This window comes from Gossypium raimondii, chromosome 11 (assembly GCF_025698545.1).
Source record: "Gossypium raimondii isolate GPD5lz chromosome 11, ASM2569854v1, whole genome shotgun sequence".
NCBI classification, from domain to species: domain Eukaryota; kingdom Viridiplantae; phylum Streptophyta; class Magnoliopsida; order Malvales; family Malvaceae; genus Gossypium; species Gossypium raimondii.
In genome coordinates this window covers 51,607,084-51,627,961 of record NC_068575.1, presented here as the reverse complement: position 1 = coordinate 51,627,961, position 20,878 = coordinate 51,607,084, and the positions used below count along the sequence as shown (strand labels likewise).

The 20,878-nt window shown below is 37.0% G+C and overlaps 1 protein-coding gene across 1 annotated transcript; it reads left to right on the top strand.

Annotated features, from left to right (window-relative positions):
• Nucleotides 1–1,248: 1,248 nt before the first annotated feature.
• On the top strand, nucleotides 1,249–19,187 carry LOC105803139 (protein SPIRRIG). The gene is made up of 20 exons (XM_052623378.1): nucleotides 1,249–1,603; nucleotides 1,702–2,041; nucleotides 3,496–3,565; nucleotides 3,647–3,732; nucleotides 4,486–4,621; nucleotides 4,717–4,773; nucleotides 4,881–5,057; nucleotides 5,396–5,587; nucleotides 5,689–5,754; nucleotides 6,978–7,092; nucleotides 7,294–8,441; nucleotides 8,674–9,370; nucleotides 9,453–9,555; nucleotides 9,641–10,755; nucleotides 10,840–12,478; nucleotides 12,648–15,698; nucleotides 16,025–16,333; nucleotides 16,527–16,833; nucleotides 16,949–17,095; nucleotides 17,444–19,187. The coding sequence occupies exons 2-20, from the start codon at nucleotides 1,839–1,841 to the stop codon at nucleotides 18,617–18,619; spliced, it is 10,794 nt and encodes a 3,597-aa protein (XP_052479338.1). The 5' UTR covers nucleotides 1,249–1,603; nucleotides 1,702–1,838; the 3' UTR covers nucleotides 18,620–19,187.
• Nucleotides 19,188–20,878: the final 1,691 nt, after the last annotated feature.

Genomic DNA, 20,878 nt, shown 5'->3' with positions numbered 1-20,878 from the left:
ATAGTTTGGAAACCTCAAATTGAATCGTTTTACTAAATCCAACTTGTTATTGAGATTGGTTTTATCCATTTTTAATCATATCCAAGTTTGAATGTCCGTTTTAAACACCTTTTGTTTTTCCTCCAAGTTACTGGTTAAAAAAATACATAAACGATCATCGCATAAGCGGCACTCCCTCCATATTTTTACCATGCGTAAAGAGCAACACGGCAACATGAAAAAGACCTCAAATTAATCTTTTTTTTTTTGGGGGGGGGGGGGGATTTCATATTCAGATAGTTTGGCAGTCATGCAACACTTGAATTGCCATCTTATTTGACAGATTCTGGGGACTGCTTCGCAAATCTCAACTACTTTATATTTTTTTCCATAAGGAAAAAGGAACTTGGGGTGAAAGGAATGAAGGACTTGACTCATTTACCCTAAATCTACACTGCTGTCTGTATCTTGGGTATAAAATTAAGGCTAATTTACCAGCCACAACCGTAAATTAGGTCCTCTGTCGGATTTCAATGCACCTAATTTTATCCTTTGGCTTTGACATAAGCAAAATTACATAGTTTATCTGTTTTTTATTATTTATTATAAACCTATAATAAAATATATCACGAGGAAAGTAAATCATACAGCCAGATGTGATAATTAATGCAATGACCGGAGTTTTAAAAGCCACAACCGTCTTAAAAAAGGCCTTGCAGTTTTCCTTTTTATTATTAAACGCATTTCATTACCATTTGATGCATGACGGAAGTTGATTGAAATATTACATAAATTAGTATAAAGTTGAAATTTGAAATTTAGCTTTATCCGTTAATTTTTTAAAATTAATAATAGTAATTAATGAATTAGTTATTATGTAAAAACAAAAGCATGCCTTGGATTTGTAAGTGGAGATACTTAAAAGAAAGTTATCTATTATTTGATTTGCCTTCGTTATTAAGGAATACCATTTGGAAAATGAAATCCCTAATAAACCGGCAAAACGGGCTTTATACTTGATTTAAAATCCTCCGCCTTCCATTTTGCGGGAGCAAATAAAGGCCGGAACAAAGCCGTCACGTCTTGCCCGTCAATCTCGACGTGCCACGTGGCTTTTGGATCCTATGCTGACGTGGGGAGAGTAACAATATTTCCCATCTCAAAACATTATAATAAAGAAGACTTTTTAAATTGCACATAAAAAAAATTTTTATCACCAAAAAACATGAAATTTTAATTCCGATATGATATGTTTATCCCAATATAAATTAATTTAACTAATAAGAGTGAAAAGTCTGCAGAGAAGGAAAGATATAGAACGATAAACAAGGCGGGGAGTGGCCGTCCAAAACCAACAGAGAAAAAAAATAGACAGAAAATAAATTTAAGAGTCGATGATCATAATTATTTTATGCTTAACCGAAGTCGTGCTTTATTTTCAGCTCATATCTATTTTAGGGTTGAAAGAAAAAAACGACTAGTAATTTGAAAAAAAAAAGAAAAAAATAAGACGACAAAAAGGAGAACTGAGAAGAAAAAGGGCAGATTAATCCCAGATCCCGGTCTGCTTTGAAGCGTCTTCATAACCCCATAGATCCGATAATTGCATTTCTTTTTTTCAGCTGTATTGACACGGTTTCTTTAAGTTTCTAGTTAATTTTTTCTTCACTTTTTCTTTCTGGTTTGGTTTTATTTGATTTTGTTTTGGGGGTTTGAATGTAGTTTTATTGGAGTTTTTTTGAGTAATCGGAGACGGAGGTGGAATGAGATCCTTCTTGACGAGATTCTAGGAGGTAGGGATCTGGTGCTTGAGGCGGCGTCGGCGGCGGCGTCGGATGAGAGGAGAGAGGCGCATGTAAATGTTTCAAGGATCCAAAGGGAAAAAGATGAAATGGGTATCATTGCTTAAGGATATCAAGGAAAAAGTCGGTTTAGCTCAATCTCCTACTCCAACTGCCACTGCTACAACTGTTTCTTCTTCGTCTTCTGCTGCTGCTTCGTCTTCCAATCGCGATACCAATGCTTCCTCAACTCTCTACGACTACGTTTCCTCTCCATCGAGGTTCGATTTATTATATTTTTCCTATTTCAGAACTTTTGAAAATTTATTGACTTTTTTCTCCGTTTGCATTTTTATCGGTCAATGATGATTCAATTTAGGAGATGAACTGGTAGAGTCGTGGTTGCGTGCTTTATTTATTTATTTTTAATCTTCTTCTATCCTTTTTACTTGCAGTTGACACTTTTTAACGTTGATCTAATGTATTTTGGTAAATTAGAAGTACACCTTCAGTTATATCGAATGCCTTTGTCGATTTCTTTATGTTTTTGATAAGATAAGCTTTGATGAGATGTTCTTTAAGTATACTGTTGCTTTTTCTGTAATAAACAAGATTGAAAGATTTAAGTTTAGATGTGAAAAGTTTTTTTTGGGTACTGTTCGATGTGCTAGTGTGCATGGTTGAACTTAATTTGAGGGTGCCAATGCATAGTTTTGTGGCTATTGTTTTATTTGCCCAAGCAAAGAGTATTCTATTAGTTTAAGACTGCACAATTGAGCTAACTCAAGCAAAGTCCGGAGTTCTGTATTGCCCCTTATATTAAGGGTCATAAGAGATTGAAAATATAGAAGCAAACGAGAAGGGAAGAAATAGTGACAATATGAGTTATAGAATGATCCTATAAAAGTTGATGATAAGTCTAGTACAAAGGAGGAGGGGGGGGACCTAAATTGGTGTTGGAGGACAGTTCTATTAGTGTGATGGGAAGAAAAATAAGAATTTATTAGCAATTATTGGAAATATAATGGCCTGACTGTAGGATGAATGCTACTTCTCTATTAATTGTTGTTGTTGTTATCTCCTTTTTTTTTTTAATAATTTTTTTTCTAGCCCCTTAGTTTCTAAGCTTTGTTGCATCTTTTCTTTGTTCCTTATGTCGAAATGTTTCACTTACTATTGAATCCATCTTTTCATGTTCCTAATTTCCTTCCTTGGCATTTTGAAATGACTTGACACCTATTGTCAAGTGATCTAAATGGGAGGTAATTGAGATCAGTCTTAAGTGTGAGGCTGTGTTCTTTTCTTAAATTTTTAGGCTTGGACTTTGTATTGTCATAAAATGTCACATTAATATCATCTATCACTATATGTTAGAAACTCTTTAGTTACAAATGAGTCTTGCTATCTCCTTTTTCTCTTTGTCGCAAAATATTCTTACTTTGCCATGAAACTATGGGGCACAGTGCAAGCTTCTTTCTTAGTCCTGTTATAACAATGAGTTGAGTATGAGAATATACTATGTGGTGGCACCTTCATTGTTGTTGTTATGCAGTATCTGATCTACTCATCTTCCCGTTACGTTTTATCGTGATTAACTGACCAGATTTTTTTTAAAGTCCGCTCATAAAATTAAATTACATTTTACACTTGCAAAGTGCTTTATTTTCTCTGCTTCCACTTCTTTCACTCAATGGATGTGAATTTATTTCTATATATATATATTTACTTGTGACAGAGACAAACATGAATTGGAGTTGGACTTCAAGAGATTCTGGGAAGAGTTTCGCTCATCCAATTCTGAAATGGTTCATTCTCATCTATGTTTTAACTCCTGACACTCTTTTATGTGGCATCTTGATTCCCTTACATATTTATTCTCTTTGCAGGAGAAAGAAGCGGCCTTGAATTTGACTATAGATGCCTTTTGTAGATTAGTCAAGCAGCATGCCAATGTAGCTCAATTAGTCACCTTGTATGATTGCTGATCCTCCTATCCGCTTTCTCAATATTGTATAGTTTTTTTTTGGGTCTGGAATCAAGGAGTTCAACTCTTTTCTGATCTTTGAGCGCAGCTTACATGTACACTTTCATGTTGTTAAGCACTGCTTTCATTGGTTGCTCTGTTCCATCCATTCTTCACATGTTTGTTTAATTACTGGGAAAATTTTCTTCTGTAACATTAATATATTTTTGCCATGTTTCGTCGGAAAATATTTTAATGTGGAGATGGCCTTTCTCTGAAGTTTGTCCTCAAAATTCATCATCTTAATGTTTAGTCGTACTTTATGATTCATTCTTGTTTGGACTTGATCTTGTTGCCATTAGAAAGATCATGTCCTCTGTATTTTCTGTCATTGTTCAGATTTATCATTTATGTTGTTGGCTTTAAGTTTTAGCTACTAAGACCCATCCTATGCAATTTAAAACAAACTTTGACTACTCAAACTATGTAGAAACTTGCTGTTTAGTTAAGTCTGACGAGGATTGTTGTAATAAAAGTAAAGTCCTTGTAATATTTAAAATTTTCATCAGCTTCTGCTTCAAACCTCATTAAGAAATTGTCAACTTATAAGTTTTTTTGCGCCTTCTGAATAATTCTTTTATCTCTCTCCTTATGGAATAGTTAAATTGTTTCTTTACAGTTTGCCAAATGGTTACCCGCTCTGCACTGTAGATCTAGTGCTATTAATAGTTGACTAATGTTAAGTTCTTTAATTAATTACAGGTTAGTAGAAACACATATATTCTCTTTTGTTGTGGGAAGAGCATTTGTAACGGATATTGAAAAGTTAAAAATTAGCAGCAAAACAAAATCTTTGGATGTACTGAAAGTTCTACGGTTTTTCTCGGAAGTCACTGAGGTTTGGCCCTGTGATCCAAGTGTTTATATCTCTGAATCTAAAATATCCCTGTTGTTTTCGGGTTTGGAGTTACGTTTATTTGTGCTTATTTGCAGGGTGGCTTCAGTCCCGGTTCAAATTTGTTGACTGCTGTTGAAATCCTTGTGTCTGGGGTATAACTCATTAATCTATAAGAGCTTAATTGTTGTTCTATAGGTGGAATCATGTCATCCTAGTTCTTTTAAATATCATTAATTGTTAATTTTTCTGTTGTTTGCAGCCTATTGATAAACAATCTCTCCTTGATTCTGGGATATTTTGCTGTCTCATACATGTTTTGAATGCTCTTTTGTGTCCTGATGAGGCCAACCAGAGGCTGAAAATTAATTACACTGAGGAACCAATGCTAGCTGAAAAGGATTCCACTGCTGATGTTGGGCAAGCCCGCCGACTTGAGGTGGTTTTACTTTCGAGATTACTTGAACTACGAACTGTTTTATACATATTCTATATATATACGTATGCATGTATGTGTGCTACATATGTTTTGGCACGTGTGTGTGCTTTTTTTCTTTATTATTGTTGAATAAAATTTTAAAAGAAATCTTATTGCACAAGGCTGATTTTTGTTTTCTCATTTATGACTAATCTATTCTTTGAATATCTAATTACATCTTTCCTTTTTGGGAAATCTCAATTTTGTTTCAGTTTACCTTGTAAACAAGTCATGTCTTGAACACAGTTGATTTGTATAAAGCCTTTTGGTTTGACTTGAAACTTATTCTATTAATTCAGGTAGAAGGAAGTGTGGTGCATATTATGAAAGCATTGGCAAGCCATCCTTTAGCAGCACAGAGTTTGATTGAGGATGATTCTCTGATGTTGCTATTTCAGATGGTTGCCAACGGGTCTGTAACAGTCTTCTCTAAGTATAAGGAAGGTCTTGTTTCACTGCACATCATACAACTTCATAGACATGCTATGCAGGTAAATTTGTTTTGCTTTACTATATAATTGTTAATTTGAATCAGGTTCATGCTAGCATCACGTGCTGATTCTTAACTGGTATAATTTTGCTGTTCCTCTAGATCCTTGCACTTCTTTTGGTCAATGATGATGGAAGCACGGCCAAATACATTCACAAACATCAGCTGGTATGTGTTTTTGTGGGAAATTTAAAGAGTATATCTGAAGAACAAATGTTGCTTGCTGAATGCCATTTCATTTCTTTTAGTTTCTTTTAAATATAATTTTCCATGATTTAGTGGATCCTTAGTAATTGGATCAAACATTGTCTTTGCATTTAAGGCTTTCTGATAGTTGATTTTGGGTTTAACTGTGAAGACTGAAGAATAATATTGGCAGTAAGGTATGAATTATGCATTGATTTGTAGAGTGATTTAGGCCAAAATTTAGAGTAGCAGAGTTCATGCCTTCAGTGAAGGTAGGTCCTGTGTTAACTAATGGCAGAAAAGTTCCGGTGGCTTTTTTAGGAGTTCGATGGATGATCGGTGTGTGCACAATTGTGAATATAAAACAGTAGGATGCTTTATTAAGTCTCTTACTTTTTTCTTTTTTCTTTTTGGTATTTCCCTTGAGTTTGGGCATCAACCGACCAACTCATATCTAGCAATGATGGTTGTAACTCAATCGACCAGCTACTTCATTGCTTTAGAGTTTTAGTTTCCATTAATTCATTGGAGAGACGATCTCTGAGAAAAATAACAATGTTGATTGGTATTTATTTCCATTATTGTTGATGCGGTTTTTTTTTTTAAGACAAAGGCTTAACATAAACCGTGAGGGTGTAAACCTTCTAATTTTATTCAAAAATGTTCTTTTATATGTAGACAACCATATAGCTAAGCCTCTTTGAATCTTCGGTACTTTGTTTCAATTTTGTGTTTATATGTCTTTCTCTTATTGCCTGCTTATTTTTTTTATAGCTTCACCTTGATGCAACAATTTAGATGGTGCCTTTGGGAACAACTCCTTTTCTTCCAGTTTTTTTCATGACAGAAATAGGAAGGGTTCTGATAATAAGCACTTGGTGACTTGTGAGAGATTGAGATATTTGTTTTGAGGAGCCTTTACTCTGCCTTTCAAGTGTCTTCTTTCTATCTGCTTTGCTTTCTGCTTTCTTCGGATTTTTTTTATATGACCTATATACTGGAACAGCTATTTTTTCTATATACTTCTATTACGCTCATCATGCAACCAAGTTCGATAATTTTGTTTTGTTTTATTCTTTTTCTTTCAGTAATCTTGTTATTTATATTTTATGTCAATGTGTCTGGTCAATTTTTTCCTTGTTGCCTTGTCATTGATAAAAAATGTGCTTTTTCATTTGTTCACGTGCTGTTCTCTTGTTGTGCAGATTAAAGTGCTTTTAATGGCTGTTAAGGATTTTAATCCAGATTGCGGGGACCCTGCCTACACTGTTAGGATTGTGGACTTGTTACTTGAATGTGTGGAATTGTCCTATAGACCAGGTAATTGGTTTGCGAATTTTTCTTGCAGAATTGTTTTTCTAAAACTATGGTTAGTGTATGGATTTTGTAATGTATGGTAAGCTTTGTGGTCTTAGCTACAGAAAGAAATAATCTTTTAGCTGCTCTTTCGTTTGATGATTGTTATTCGAGATTTGTCCTTGTTTTGTGTTTATTGCTGATATCATGAACTTCGATTTGTAGAGGCCAGTGGTGTCAGGCTTAGGGAAGATATACATAATGCCCATGGTTATCACTTCCTTGTTCAGTTTGTTCTAGTTCTGTCTTCAATGCCACAGAATCAAGGCATTCAATCTATTTATTTGAAGCCTCATGTTGACAACGATCAGGGTCATGCTTTTGATGAAGCTCTGGCGTTGGATTTCATGGGAAAAGAGGACCCTTCCACTGAACATCTCTCACCCACTTTGACTAGGCTACTTGATATTCTTGTTAACCTAGCTCAAACAGGTCCTGCTGGAAACAGAACGTCAAAAAATTCTCACACCAAGGCCTGTGGTCATAGCATAAGTCAGACATCAACTACCGACAGACTTGGTGATAAATGGGAACAGGGAAATAATAAAGTTAAAGACCTTGAAGCTGTTCAGATGTTGCAGGACATTTTTCTCAAGGCAGAAAGCAGGGATTTGCAGGCAGAAGTATTAAACAGAATGTTTAAAATATTTTCAAGTCATATTGAAAACTATAAGTTGTGTCAGCAATTGAGGACTGTTCCTCTCTTGATATTAAATATGGCTGGATTTCCTTCAGCGTTGCAAGATATAATTCTGAAAATTCTTGAATATGCTGTGACTGTGGTGAATTGTGTTCCTGAGCAAGAGCTGCTTTCTCTATGTTGCTTATTGCAGCAACCAATTGCATCCGAATTAAAGCTCACCATCCTTTCTTTTTTTGTAAAGCTCTTATCGTTTGATCAGCAATACAAGAAAGTCCTACGAGAAGTAGGTGTGCTGGAAGTCCTTTTAGATGATCTGAAGCAACATAAGTTTCTTTTGGGTCCTGACGAGCATGGTGGTGGTGCCAGTCAGTTGGAGAGAAAATCCAGCTCGAGCAGCTTCCAGAAACACTTGGACAACAAGGATGTTATTATTACTTCACCCAAGCTCATGGAATCTGGTTCAGGAAAGTTCCCTATATTTGAAGTTGAGAGTACAGTTGCTATTGGCTGGGATTGTATGGTTTCATTAGTGAAGAAAGCTGAAGCCAACCAAGCTGCATTTCGATCCGCCAATGGTTTGACCACAGTTCTTCCCTTCTTGGTGTCCAGCGTTCATCGCCCTGGTGTCCTACGGATATTGTCATGTTTGATCACTGAAGATGCTATGCAGGTTTGTTATGATGCATGCTCATCTGTTTGTCATAGATCTTACATTCAAGCATGTTATTCTTCCCTTTTTTAACCTTTTTTTTAAATTTTACTTTAATGAACATCCTTTGATCTTAAGCTCCAGTTTATTTAATTTTAAATGTCCTTGTGAATGTTTTCATGAATGAGTGAACTGATATTGTTATGCATTTGTGATTTATCACACCATAATTGTTTTCTCGTTCTTCTTCCAGGGTCATCCTGAAGAATTAGGATCACTTGTTGAAGTTTTAAAGAGTGGAATGGTTACAAGTGATTCAGGACATCAATACAAGCTTCAAAGTGATGCAAAATGTGATACAATGGGAACCTTGTGGCGCATTCTAGGAGTAAATAATGCTGCTCAAAGAGTCTTTGGTGAAGCCACTGGATTTTCTCTTCTGCTAACCACCCTCCATAGTTTTCAGGGTGATGGTCACTCAGAAGAACCTTCTTTATTAGTTTACATCAGAGTCTTCACATATTTATTGCGCCTTATGACAGCAGGGGTGTGTGGTAATACTATTAATAGGACAAAACTGCATGCTATCATATCATCACACACATTTTATGATCTTCTATCCGAGTCTGGCTTGCTGTGTGTGGATTATGAGAAGCAAGTGATACATCTATTGTTGGAACTTGCTCTTGAAGTTGTCCTTCCACCTTTCATGACACCAGAGAGTGCCATATCAGCAGATATGGCTGAAAATGAGTCCACTAGTTTTGTTTTGACCACGCCATCTGGTTTGGTTAATCCTGACAAGGAACGTATATACAATGCTGGTGCTGTTAGAGTTCTGATCCGTTCATTGTTGCTTTTCACTCCTAAGGTGCAAGTAGAAGTGCTGGACCTTATTGGGAAACTTGCTCGGTCTGGCCCCTTCAATCAAGAAAATCTCACCTCCATAGGTGAGAAAGAATCTTCTATTGCCTTTATGCTCTTTCTGAATTACACATTAATTTCTTAATACTTCTTTTGCAATGCATGTAGGTTGTGTGGAACTTCTTCTGGAGACAATTCAACCCTTCCTTTCAAGCTCATCGCCGTTACTCTCTTATGCTTTGAAGATTGTAGAGATTCTAGGGGCATATAGGTACGCCATGTGTTCATGTCTTGGAAACATTACTTCTGTTTGTCCTCTATTATTTTCTGAATAAGGTTTTGATTTCTGCTGATAGGTTGTCTGCATCTGAACTCCAAGCACTTGTAAGATATATTCTGCAAATGAGGCTGATGAAGTCAGGTCATACAATTGTTGATATGATGGAGAGGTTAATTCTCATGGAAGATACGGCCTTGGAAAATGTTTCTTTGGCTCCATTTGTTGAGATGGACATGAGCAAGATTGGGCATGCTTCAGTTCTGGTGTCTATGGGAGAAAGATCTTGGCCTCCTGCTGCTGGATATTCATTTGTTTGTTGGTTCCAGTTTCAAAACTTTTTGAGAACACAAGCAAAAGAAATTGATCCTGCCAAATCTGGTCCTTCAAAGAGGAAAAGTGGCTCAAATGCGCAGCATCATGACCAGCGTATCCTCCGGATATTTTCTGTTGGTGCAGTAAATAATGAGAATACTTTCTATGCAGAACTCTATCTTCAAGAGGATGGTGTTCTTACCCTTGCCACCAGCAATTCTTGCTCCTTATCATTTTCTGGATTAGAACTGGAAGAAGGCCGGTGGCATCACCTTGCTGTTGTTCATAGCAAACCAAATGCTCTTGCTGGACTATTCCAAGCTAGTGTTGCCTATGTTTATCTTGATGGGAAGCTAAGACACACAGGAAAATTAGGATATTCACCCTCTCCCATTGGAAAACCTTTGCAGGTAGCTATTGGGACTCCAGTTACTTGTGCAAGGGTTAGTGACTTTACATGGAGACTCCGCTCTTGCTATCTCTTTGAGGAAGTGCTCACACCAGGTTGTATTTGTGTCATGTACATTCTTGGTAGAGGATATAGAGGGCTTTTCCAAGATGCAGAGCTTCTCCGTTTTGTTCCCAACCAGGCTTGTGGTGGTGGTAGCATGGCTATCTTAGATTCATTAGATGCTGAATTGGCTGTACCTCCTGGAATGCAAAAACTTGACAGTGCAAGCAAGCAGGAAAACTCTAAGGCAGATGGAAGTGGAATTGTGTGGGATTTGGATAGATTGGGAAACCTTACGTTTCAGCTCTCTGGGAAAAAACTCATATTTGCATTTGATGGAACATGTGCGGAGGCTGTTCGAGCATCTGGTACATCTTTCTTGCTCAATCTGGTCGATCCCTTGTCAGCTGCTGCTTCTCCAATTGGAGGTGAATAACATTTTCTGCCTTCTATGTGTAACTGTGTGAGAATTCATCTTAACTAAGTTATTCTTCCATCCCTTATCTCTACAGGTATACCACGATTTGGGCGTCTTAATGGGGATATCTATATCTGTAGGCAATGTGTGATTGGTGATACCATCCGGCCTATTGGTGGGATGTCTGTCATTTTGGCACTTGTTGACGCTGCTGAGACTAAGGATATGCTCCATATGGCCCTTTCATTTCTTGCTTGTTCACTTCATCATAATCCTCAAAATGTAAAAGACATGCAAACATACAGGGGATACCATCTACTAGCTTTATTCCTGCGTCGAAGGATGTCGTTATTTGATATGCAGTGTCTTGAGATATTTTTCCAGATTGCTGCATGTGAAGCATCATTTTCTGAACCAAAAAAAGTGGAACGAATCCAAACTTTTATATCACCTACTGCATCCATTCATGAAACTGGCTTCGAGGATCTTAATTTCACAAAGTTCCGTGATGAAACATCTTCAGTTGGATCTCTTGTTGACATGGATGATTTTTCTGCCCCAAAGGATTCATTAAGTCATATTTTGGAGCTAGAAAATACTGATATGTCTGTTGAAACTTCAAATTGCATTGTCTTGTCAAATGCGGATATGGTAGAACATGTTTTGCTTGACTGGACACTGTGGGTAACTGCCCCGGTTTCCATTCAAATTGCACTGTTAAATTTTCTAGAGCATCTTGTTTCCATGCATTGGTACAGGAATCACAACCTTACGGTTCTTCGACGAATCAACCTTGTTCAGCATTTACTGGTAACGTTGCAGCGTGGTGATGTTGAAGTTCCTGTTTTGGAAAAATTAGTTGTACTACTTGGGGTCATATTGGAAGATGGGTTCCTGGCATCTGAACTAGAAAATGTGGTTAGGTTTGTTATTATGACATTTGATCCACCTGAGCTGAAACCACAACATCAAATAATGCGTGAATCCATGGGAAAGCATGTCATAGTCAGGAATATGCTTTTGGAGATGCTTATAGATCTTCAAGTGACGATCAAAACAGAAGAGATGCTTGAGCAGTGGCATAAAATTGTCTCCTCTAAATTAATAACATATTTTCTTGATGAAGCTGTTCATCCTACTAGTATGAGATGGATCATGACTCTTCTTGGTGTGTGTCTGGCATCTTCTCCCACTTTTGCTCTTAAATTTCGCACAAGTGGAGGTTATCAAGGTCTAATGCGTGTGCTTCCCAGTTTCTATGATTCTCCTGATATATACTATATATTATTCTGTCTGATATTTGGGAAGCCTGTTTATCCAAGATTGCCAGAAGTCCGTATGCTGGACTTTCATGCACTAATGCCAAGTGATGGAGGCCACGTGGAGTTGAAATTTGTAGAACTACTGGAATCTATAATTGTTATGGCAAAATCTACCTTTGATAGGCTAAGCATGCAGTCAATACTTGCTCGCCAAACTGGAAATATTTCCCAACTTGTTGCAGAACTGGTGGAGGAAAATGTAGACATGTCTGGGGAGCTTCAAGGTGAAGCTCTCATGCACAAGACATATGCTGCACGCTTAATGGGTGGAGAGGCATCTGCTCCTGCTGCTGCAACATCAGTTCTGAGATTTATGGTTGATTTGGCAAAGATGTGCCCTCCCTTCTCTGCTGCTTGCAGACAAGCTGAGTTTCTAGAAAGCTGCATTGACCTCTATTTTTCTTGTGTTAGGTTTGTCTTTGATTCTCCATTTATACTTGGACATTTGGTTTTACATTAATGACGTATTTAATCTTTATATAATGTTCCCTAAAAGATATTTATTTTAATGTAACTAATGCTGACACGATCTCCAATCTGTTTCACAAGAAATCTTATTTTTGTTTGTGTCGTCTTGTAGGTCTGCTCACACTGTGAAGATGGCAAGAGAGCTCTCTACAAAGACAGAAGAGAGGAATTTAAATGATTGTGATGATGCTAGTTCACAAAATACATTCTCTAGCTTGCCTGCTGAGCAGGAACAGTCTTCCAAGACATCAATTAGTGCTGGAAGTTTCCCTCAAGCACAGGTCAGTTCAAGTTCTGAAGAGATGCCTGTCGCTTCGAATTACATGGCCGAAGATAAAGAAGAGATGAAGCATACTTCATCTCAGGAGGAACTAAACAAATCATTGCAGGAAGATGTACAAGTTATTCTGAGCGTAGAAGGTGATAGTGTTGATCAGGTTTCTGCCACTTCAAGCACAAACGACTTCAATTTTCATAGTATCAAAGACAATCCTACAATTCAGCCACCAGATTCCCAGAGTTCTGCATCTCTTGTTATCCCGGATTCTCCTATTTTATCTGAGAAATCTAATTCCAAAATCCCCCACTCTCCCTCTTCATCTCCCCTGGTTGCTCTGACTTCTTGGTTAAGTGTAAACCAGAATGAATCCAAAAATCCCATAATCACCCCAACTTCCATGGACTCTTCTGTTTGTGATTTTGATCAATCCTCAGACTTGAAGTGTGGTTCTCAAGGGCCAACAGTTGCAAATATGACATTTTCTGTTACACCAAATCTTCTTCTGGAGATGGATGATTCTGGCTACGGTGGTGGCCCTTGTTCTGCTGGTGCAACTGCTATGTTGGATTTTATAGCTGAAGTGCTTGCTGACTTTTTAACAGAGCAAATAAAAGCAGCACAAGTTGTGGAGAGCATCTTGGAAATGGTTCCACTATATGTTGAAGCTGAATCCATGTTGGTTTTCCAAGGTTTATTTCTTACTAGATTAATGAACTTTGTTGAAAGGCGTCTCTTGCGTGATGATGAAGAAGATGATAAAAAGCTGGATAAGACTAAATGGTCCTCAAACTTAGACGCTTTATGCTGGATGATTGTTGATCGTGTTTACATGGGTGCTCTTCCCCAACCTGGTGGTGTGCTGAAAACTCTGGAGTTTTTGTTATCAATGTTGCAATTAGCAAACAAAGATGGTCGAATTGAAGAAGCAGCTCCAACAGGCAAGGGTCTTTTGTCTATTGCAAGAGGAAGCAGACAACTTGATGCTTATGTAAATTCAATTCTTAAGAATACAAATAGGATGATACTGTACTGCTTCCTACCATCATTCCTGATCACTATAGGAGAAGATGATCTCCTTTCCTCCTTGGGTCTGCTGATGGAATCTAAGAAAAAATTGCCAATAAACTCTTCTCTAGAAGATCCAGGGATTGATATCTCCACGGTTTTGCAGTTATTAGTTGCTCACCGACGAATTGTATTCTGTCCTAGCAATTTTGATACTGATCTAAATTGTTGTCTCTGTGTAAATTTAATTTCTCTACTTCGTGACCAGCGGCGAAATGTTCAGAACATGGCAATTGATGTTATAAAGTATTTGTTGGTTCATCGAAGAGCTTCTTTGGAAGACTTGCTTGTCTCTAAACCTAACCAAGGACAGCACCTAGATGTACTGCATGGTGGTTTTGACAAATTGTTGACTGGAAGCTTATCGTCTTTCTTTGATTGGTTTCAGAACTCTGAACAGATGGTAAATAAAGTACTGGAGCAATGTGCAGCAATAATGTGGGTGCAGTATATTGCTGGCTCGGCAAAATTTCCTGGAGTAAGAATTAAAGGCATGGAAGGTCGTCGTAAGAGGGAAATGGGAAGAAGATCACGAGATACTTCAAAGGTTGACCTAAAACACTGGGAGAAAGTGAATGAAAGGAGATATGCATTGGAGGTGGTTCGTGATACAATGTCCACTGAGTTAAGAGTTGTCCGTCAGGATAAGTATGGATGGGTTCTCCATGCTGAGAGTGAATGGCAAACCCATCTCCAGCAACTTGTACACGAACGTGGAATATTCCCAATTCGTCAATCCTCTATGCCAGAAGATCCTCAGTGGCAACTTTGCCCCATTGAGGGTCCATACAGGATGCGCAAAAAGCTTGAGCGCTGTAAATTGAGAATTGATAGTATCCAAAATGTTCTTGATTGGCAGATGGAATTAGGCGAGACAGAGTTCTCCAAAGTGAAAAATGAGGATGGTCCTGATGTTTCGGACTCTGATTCTGAAGCAATATTTAATCTTTTGAATGATAGTGTTGAACAGAATGGTGTTGACACTGAGCTATATGATGAGTCATTGTATAAAGAGTCATATGATGTGAAGGATGTAACATCTGTTAGAGATGGATGGAATTATGACAGAGCTAGTAGTGGGAATGAAGAAGCTAGTCTTCACTCAGCCCTTGAGTTTGGTGGGAAATCCAGTGCAGTCTCTGTCCCTATATCTGAGAGCATACCTGGAAAATCTGAACATGGATCTCCTAGGGTGTCATCTTCTGTTAAAATGGATGAAGTCAAAGTTGCTGAGGATAAATCAGATAAGGAACTAAATGATAATGGTGAATATTTAATCAGACCTTATCTGGAACCTCTTGAAAAGATAAGATTCAGATATAACTGTGAGCGAGTAGTGGGTCTTGACAAACACGATGGCATATTTCTGATTGGGGAGCTTTGTTTGTATGTAATAGAGAACTTTTACATTGACAGTTCTGGCTGCATATGTGAGAAGGAATGCGAAGATGATCTCTCTGTTATTGATCAGGCATTGGGTGTAAAGAAGGATGTTACGGGTTGTATGGATTTCCAGTCAAAATCAGCTTCATCCTGTCCCTCACCTCCCAAGACATTGGTAGGGGGCAGGGCCTGGGCCTACAATGGTGGTGCTTGGGGAAAGGAGAAAGTGGTTAGCAGTGGTAATTTACCTCACGCTTGGCGTATGTGGAAGCTTGATAGTGTTCATGAGATTTTGAAGCGTGATTACCAGCTTCGTCCTGTTGCTGTTGAGTTATTCAGCATGGATGGATGTAATGATCTCCTGGTGTTTCACAAAAGAGAGAGAGATGAAGTATTCAAAAATCTGGTTGCAATGAATCTACCGAGGAACAGCTTGTATGTAACCTGGAATTCATTATTCTATCTTTCTTTTTATTATGTTTCTACAATGGCTTTGCGATGTGGTATTAACTGCTTCTCAAAAGCAAGCTGCAATACTCATGTTACACAAAAGGGCATCCCTTTGTCTTTCCTGTATATTCCAGAGTTGTTTGCCTTTCCATTTATCATCTACCTTTGGCCAATGAGTTTTTTCTTTTTTTCTTTTGATGTTCTTTTCTTTGCTGCACTTAAGCTTCATCCCTGAATTGTTTGTTTTTCTTCTTTATCTTCTAAATCTTGGAAAAGATCATTCACATTTGTTATTCTTTCCCTTGTACCAGGTTGGATACGACCATTTCAGGATCTACAAAACAGGAAAGCAGTGAGGGTGGCCGTCTTTTTAAAATAATGGCTAAATCTTTCTCAAAGAGGTGGCAAAATGGAGAAATCAGCAATTTCCAGTACCTCATGCATCTCAATACCTTGGCGGGACGTGGATACAGTGATCTTACTCAATACCCAGTCTTTCCATGGGTTCTTGCTGACTATGAGAGTGAAAATCTGGACTTGTCAGATCCCAAAACCTTCCGCAAACTTGACAAACCAATGGGTTGTCAGACACCAGAAGGGGAAGAGGAATTTAAGAAAAGGTCAATTCTAATATTTTCCAAAATCCTTCCACTTAAAAGGAAAAAAACAATTTAATAATTATCCTGTAGATGTTCACCGTTTTTGGAATGATCATATCATGGCTGGCATGCTTGTTTTGCATTGTCTTTAAATATGAAGTTGCATGCCGCCTGTGTTACTGCTTATCGTTCCAGTTCTCTTTTTGTTTTTCAGATACGAAAGCTGGGATGACCCTGAGGTCCCAAAATTTCATTACGGTTCCCATTATTCTAGTGCTGGCATTGTTCTCTTTTATCTTCTTCGCTTGCCTCCATTTAGTGTGGAAAATCAGAAGCTACAGGGTGGCCAATTTGATCATGCTGATCGTCTTTTCAATTGCATAAGAGACACTTGGTTGAGTGCTGCTGGGAAGGGTAATACATCAGATGTGAAAGAACTGATTCCAGAATTCTTTTACATGCCTGAATTTTTGGAAAATCGCTTCAACCTTGACTTGGGGGAGAAGCAGTCAGGGGAAAAGGTCTTGTTAAAATTTTAAATCTTAAATTTGATCTTTATTCTGTTGTTTGATAATGTGCCAAAATAAACTTGATTCTAATTTCTCATTTATTTTTTCCATTGTTTGTATTACCCAGGTTGGAGATGTTGTCCTACCTCCTTGGGCCAAAGGCAGTGCTAGGGAGTTCATCAGGAAGCATAGAGAGGCCCTAGAATCTGATTTTGTCTCAGAAAATCTGCACCATTGGATAGACCTCATTTTTGGATATAAACAAAGGGGAAAGGTGGGTATTGGCACCATCTGTGAAGCATATTTAAACCTCCATTTCATGTAATTTGTAAAGATTGCTACTCATTTTAACCCACATGCACACTTGAAAAAGATGATTAAAGTTCTTAAGTTTTCTGTCATATGCAATTCCTGCTGATATAATTTGCTTTGTCCTTTTCTGGATTGCTGTGAAGTTATACTGGGTCAGTCGGTATTATGTTTGTTTTCTCTCTTTCTTTTCCTAGTCTGACTTCATGTACTGCCCCTTGTATAAGCAATGCCTAGTTGTCATTCCAAGATAATGTCTTAAATCTTTTCAGTTTTCTTCTTTAATTCTGTTTATTGTTGTTGTAACTGACAGGCGGCTGAAGAAGCTGTTAATGTTTTCTACCATTACACATATGAAGGAAGTGTAGACATAGACTCGGTTACAGATCCTTCAATGAAAGCCTCCATTCTAGCTCAGATCAATCATTTTGGACAGACACCTAAGCAACTATTCCTCAAACCCCATGTGAAAAGGCGGTCTGACAGAAAGCTTCCTCCTCATCCGCTGAAGCATTCAGCTTTTCTTGTTCCACATGAAATACGGAAAAGCTCTTCTTCCATTTCTCAAATTGTCACTTTCAATGAGAAAATTCTTGTTGCTGGGGCAAACACATTGCTTAAACCTAGAACATATGCCAAATATTTTGCATGGGGGTTTCCTGATCGCAGCTTGAGATTTATGGGCTATGACCAAGATCGTCTCCTTTCAACACATGAGAATCTTCATGGTGGTAACCAAATTCAGTGTGCTGGTGTTAGTCATGATGGTCATATTTTGGTCACTGGGGCCGATGATGGTTTAGTTTCTGTTTGGAGAATCAGTGAGGACGGCCCCCGTGCCTCTAGACGACTGCTGTTGGAAAAAGTGCTTTGTGGTCATACAGCTAAAATCACATGTCTTCGTGTCAGTCAGCCTTACATGCTGGTTGTGAGTGGATCAGATGACTGCACTGTTATCATATGGGACCTAAGCTCATTAGTATTTGTTAGGCAGCTTCCTGAGTTCCCAGCACCAGTTTCTGCAGTTTACGTGAATGATTTATCTGGGGAAATTGTGACAGCTGCTGGAATTCTGCTTGCTGTTTGGAGCATCAATGGGGACTGTCTAGCAGTAATTAATACATCCCAGCTGCCATCTGATTCTATACTTTCTGTTACAAGCTGTACCTTCTCTGATTGGCAGGACACAAACTGGTATGTAACGGGTCACCAGAGTGGGGCTATTAAGGTCTGGCATATGGTTCACTGCACTGACCAAGATAAGACCAACAGCAAGTCAAATATGATTGGAACAGGAGGATTAGAGTTGGGCGAGTCTCCAGAATACAGATTGGTGCTCCAGAAGGTCCTGAAGTTCCATAAACATCCAGTTACTGCTCTTCACTTAACGAGTGGCCTGAAGCAGTTGCTGAGTGGTGATTCTAGTGGGCATCTGCTGTCTTGGACATTACCAGATGAGAGCTTGAAATCCTCTTTCAATCAAGGGTGATGATTGTAAAGTAGCACTTGTGTGATTTTCAGCTCTAGGATCAGCTCCTGGTTGTGTTAAAACCCTAATCGGGTCTGTGCAAGCATTTGTGAGAGGAAGTGGTTCTTTGTTCATCATATAACATGAAAAGGAAAAGCAAGACAACAGGGCTGGCCAGGTATTGTAACAGGACAAGCTGGGATAATTTATAGGGATGCGGTGGGGAAAATTTCCTCCAATCTTGCATATTATTATTTATGTTGAAAATTAGAAAGCATTTAATGGCTTGAGCTCTCCATTGCGATGGTGGAATTACAGGAGACTCTTTTGTTGTATTTTTGGCAACCGGGGGATATTGCTTTTGAAAATATCTCTCTTCTGGTCTTTTGCATGTAAATACATGGAATTGTTAACAGTGTGTAATGAAGTTGTATAGCAGAAAACAAAATTGCATCAGAACTGGATCATTTGGTGGAATTGGTCTGGTTATAATGGACGAAGGGATAGTTTATAGGAATTTTTTGAGTGTAGTACTTTCGGCTAAAATTCCCATTTTTATTGTGAATCATAGTTTGAATTCTTTGGAGAATTTGATTAGTAATTTTACCTTGAACCGCAGTGTGGCAAGGTGAGTTTCTGCAGCCGCTGGTTTACCCTTCAGAGCCTTCTACCTGTTGAATTCGATTTTGCTGTTGTACCTGTTTCTGCTTGCAAATCCCACGATTGCACCAATTTCAATATGCTAACTCCTTTCCCCTCCAGATTTTGTTCCATCCTATTATGTTATTCCAAGCCTATATAAAGTTTCACCTCTCAAATTCCCACCTTTCCTATTTTTTTTTTTTTATCATCAGGTGCTATACAAATGAAGCTTTGCGTTTCTTCATGATTTTCATAATGCTGCTAGAAAACCTAACCACTCCAACTTTTATTGATCGAAATTCTGTTAATTTATTGAAATTTATTATGAACGAATTCATCAAATCAAAATAAATTTGATTAATTCGATTTATTAAACTCAATATCTTTTAATAAATGTTTTATTTGTTCAACCAAAATACCATAACAAATCAAAACATGTTAATAACTTTAAATAGGGAATTAAAATAAACTAAAGAAAGAAAAACATATTAAAATACTAAAATAATAATATTTAAGGTGCCTTAGATTTGTTGAATTTTAGATTACAATAAGATGTAAGATTACAAATGAAATGTAATCTCCTTATTTGAGTGTTTGGTTAACGAGATGTAATATCATGTTTACTACATTATTTTTTTATAGAATTGTCTTTTACAAGTTTACTTTCTTTCATATTTTTCTTCTCAAATTTTCATAACATTATAATAATTTAATAGATTCATTTTTCATTTCACTTTAATTTTATGAGATGAATCTCTTTGCTTCCCATGTCATCTTTTTATTATTACAAAATTAAAGCCTAAATTGAATTGAAATGAATTACCATAAGGTAATATGTTAAATACAACTAGTAAAAGAAATTATCCTAAAAGGTTTCAGTCATATCTGTCATTGCTCTGTTTTGAAAATTTTGCAGTAGAGAATATGAATATATTCAACGTTGATTGCAATCTAGTTGATGATATTTAAATAAAAATATTTTATTTTATTTATGATATATTTACTTTTAAATTTAATTATATTTGATTTATGAAGTTTTTATATTACAAATTAAATTATATTTTGGTGTTCAAAATTACAAGAGAAAAGTTAAGAAAAAAGATTTGGTTTTAATTAGAATTAGAATTAACTGTGGGGTTTAGGGTTTCTTATTTTAATTAATTAATAATAAATTGAAAGTAGAAACTAAATACTGTTAAGAAATATGAGAAAAAAATGAAAATATTTATTCATACCCAATCAGAAAAGGAATACAAATGATGCGGCATAACTGCTTCATACAATTATTTTCCATTAGAAAATTCGACTGTTAAACCTTTACATAACCCATAGTAAGTCTTATATGCAAAATCCCATGTCATGTGTCATCGTTGGAACAGTTGAACTTTAGGAATTAGTCTTAATAGATATTATAGATTTAAAAAAAAAGAAGACTATATTGATTAATATAATAAGAATAGAGGATAATTTTTTTCTTTAATTTCAGATTCTGTTCCAAAGTTTAGATATTCTAAGAAAGGGGTTATAATGATATTAAATTTTATATTATGATTTCTTGATAATACTTAATAAAATAAAATTAAGAGATAAATAAAATGTTGAGAATTCAAAGAATGTAATCTCATACTAGTGTCAGGG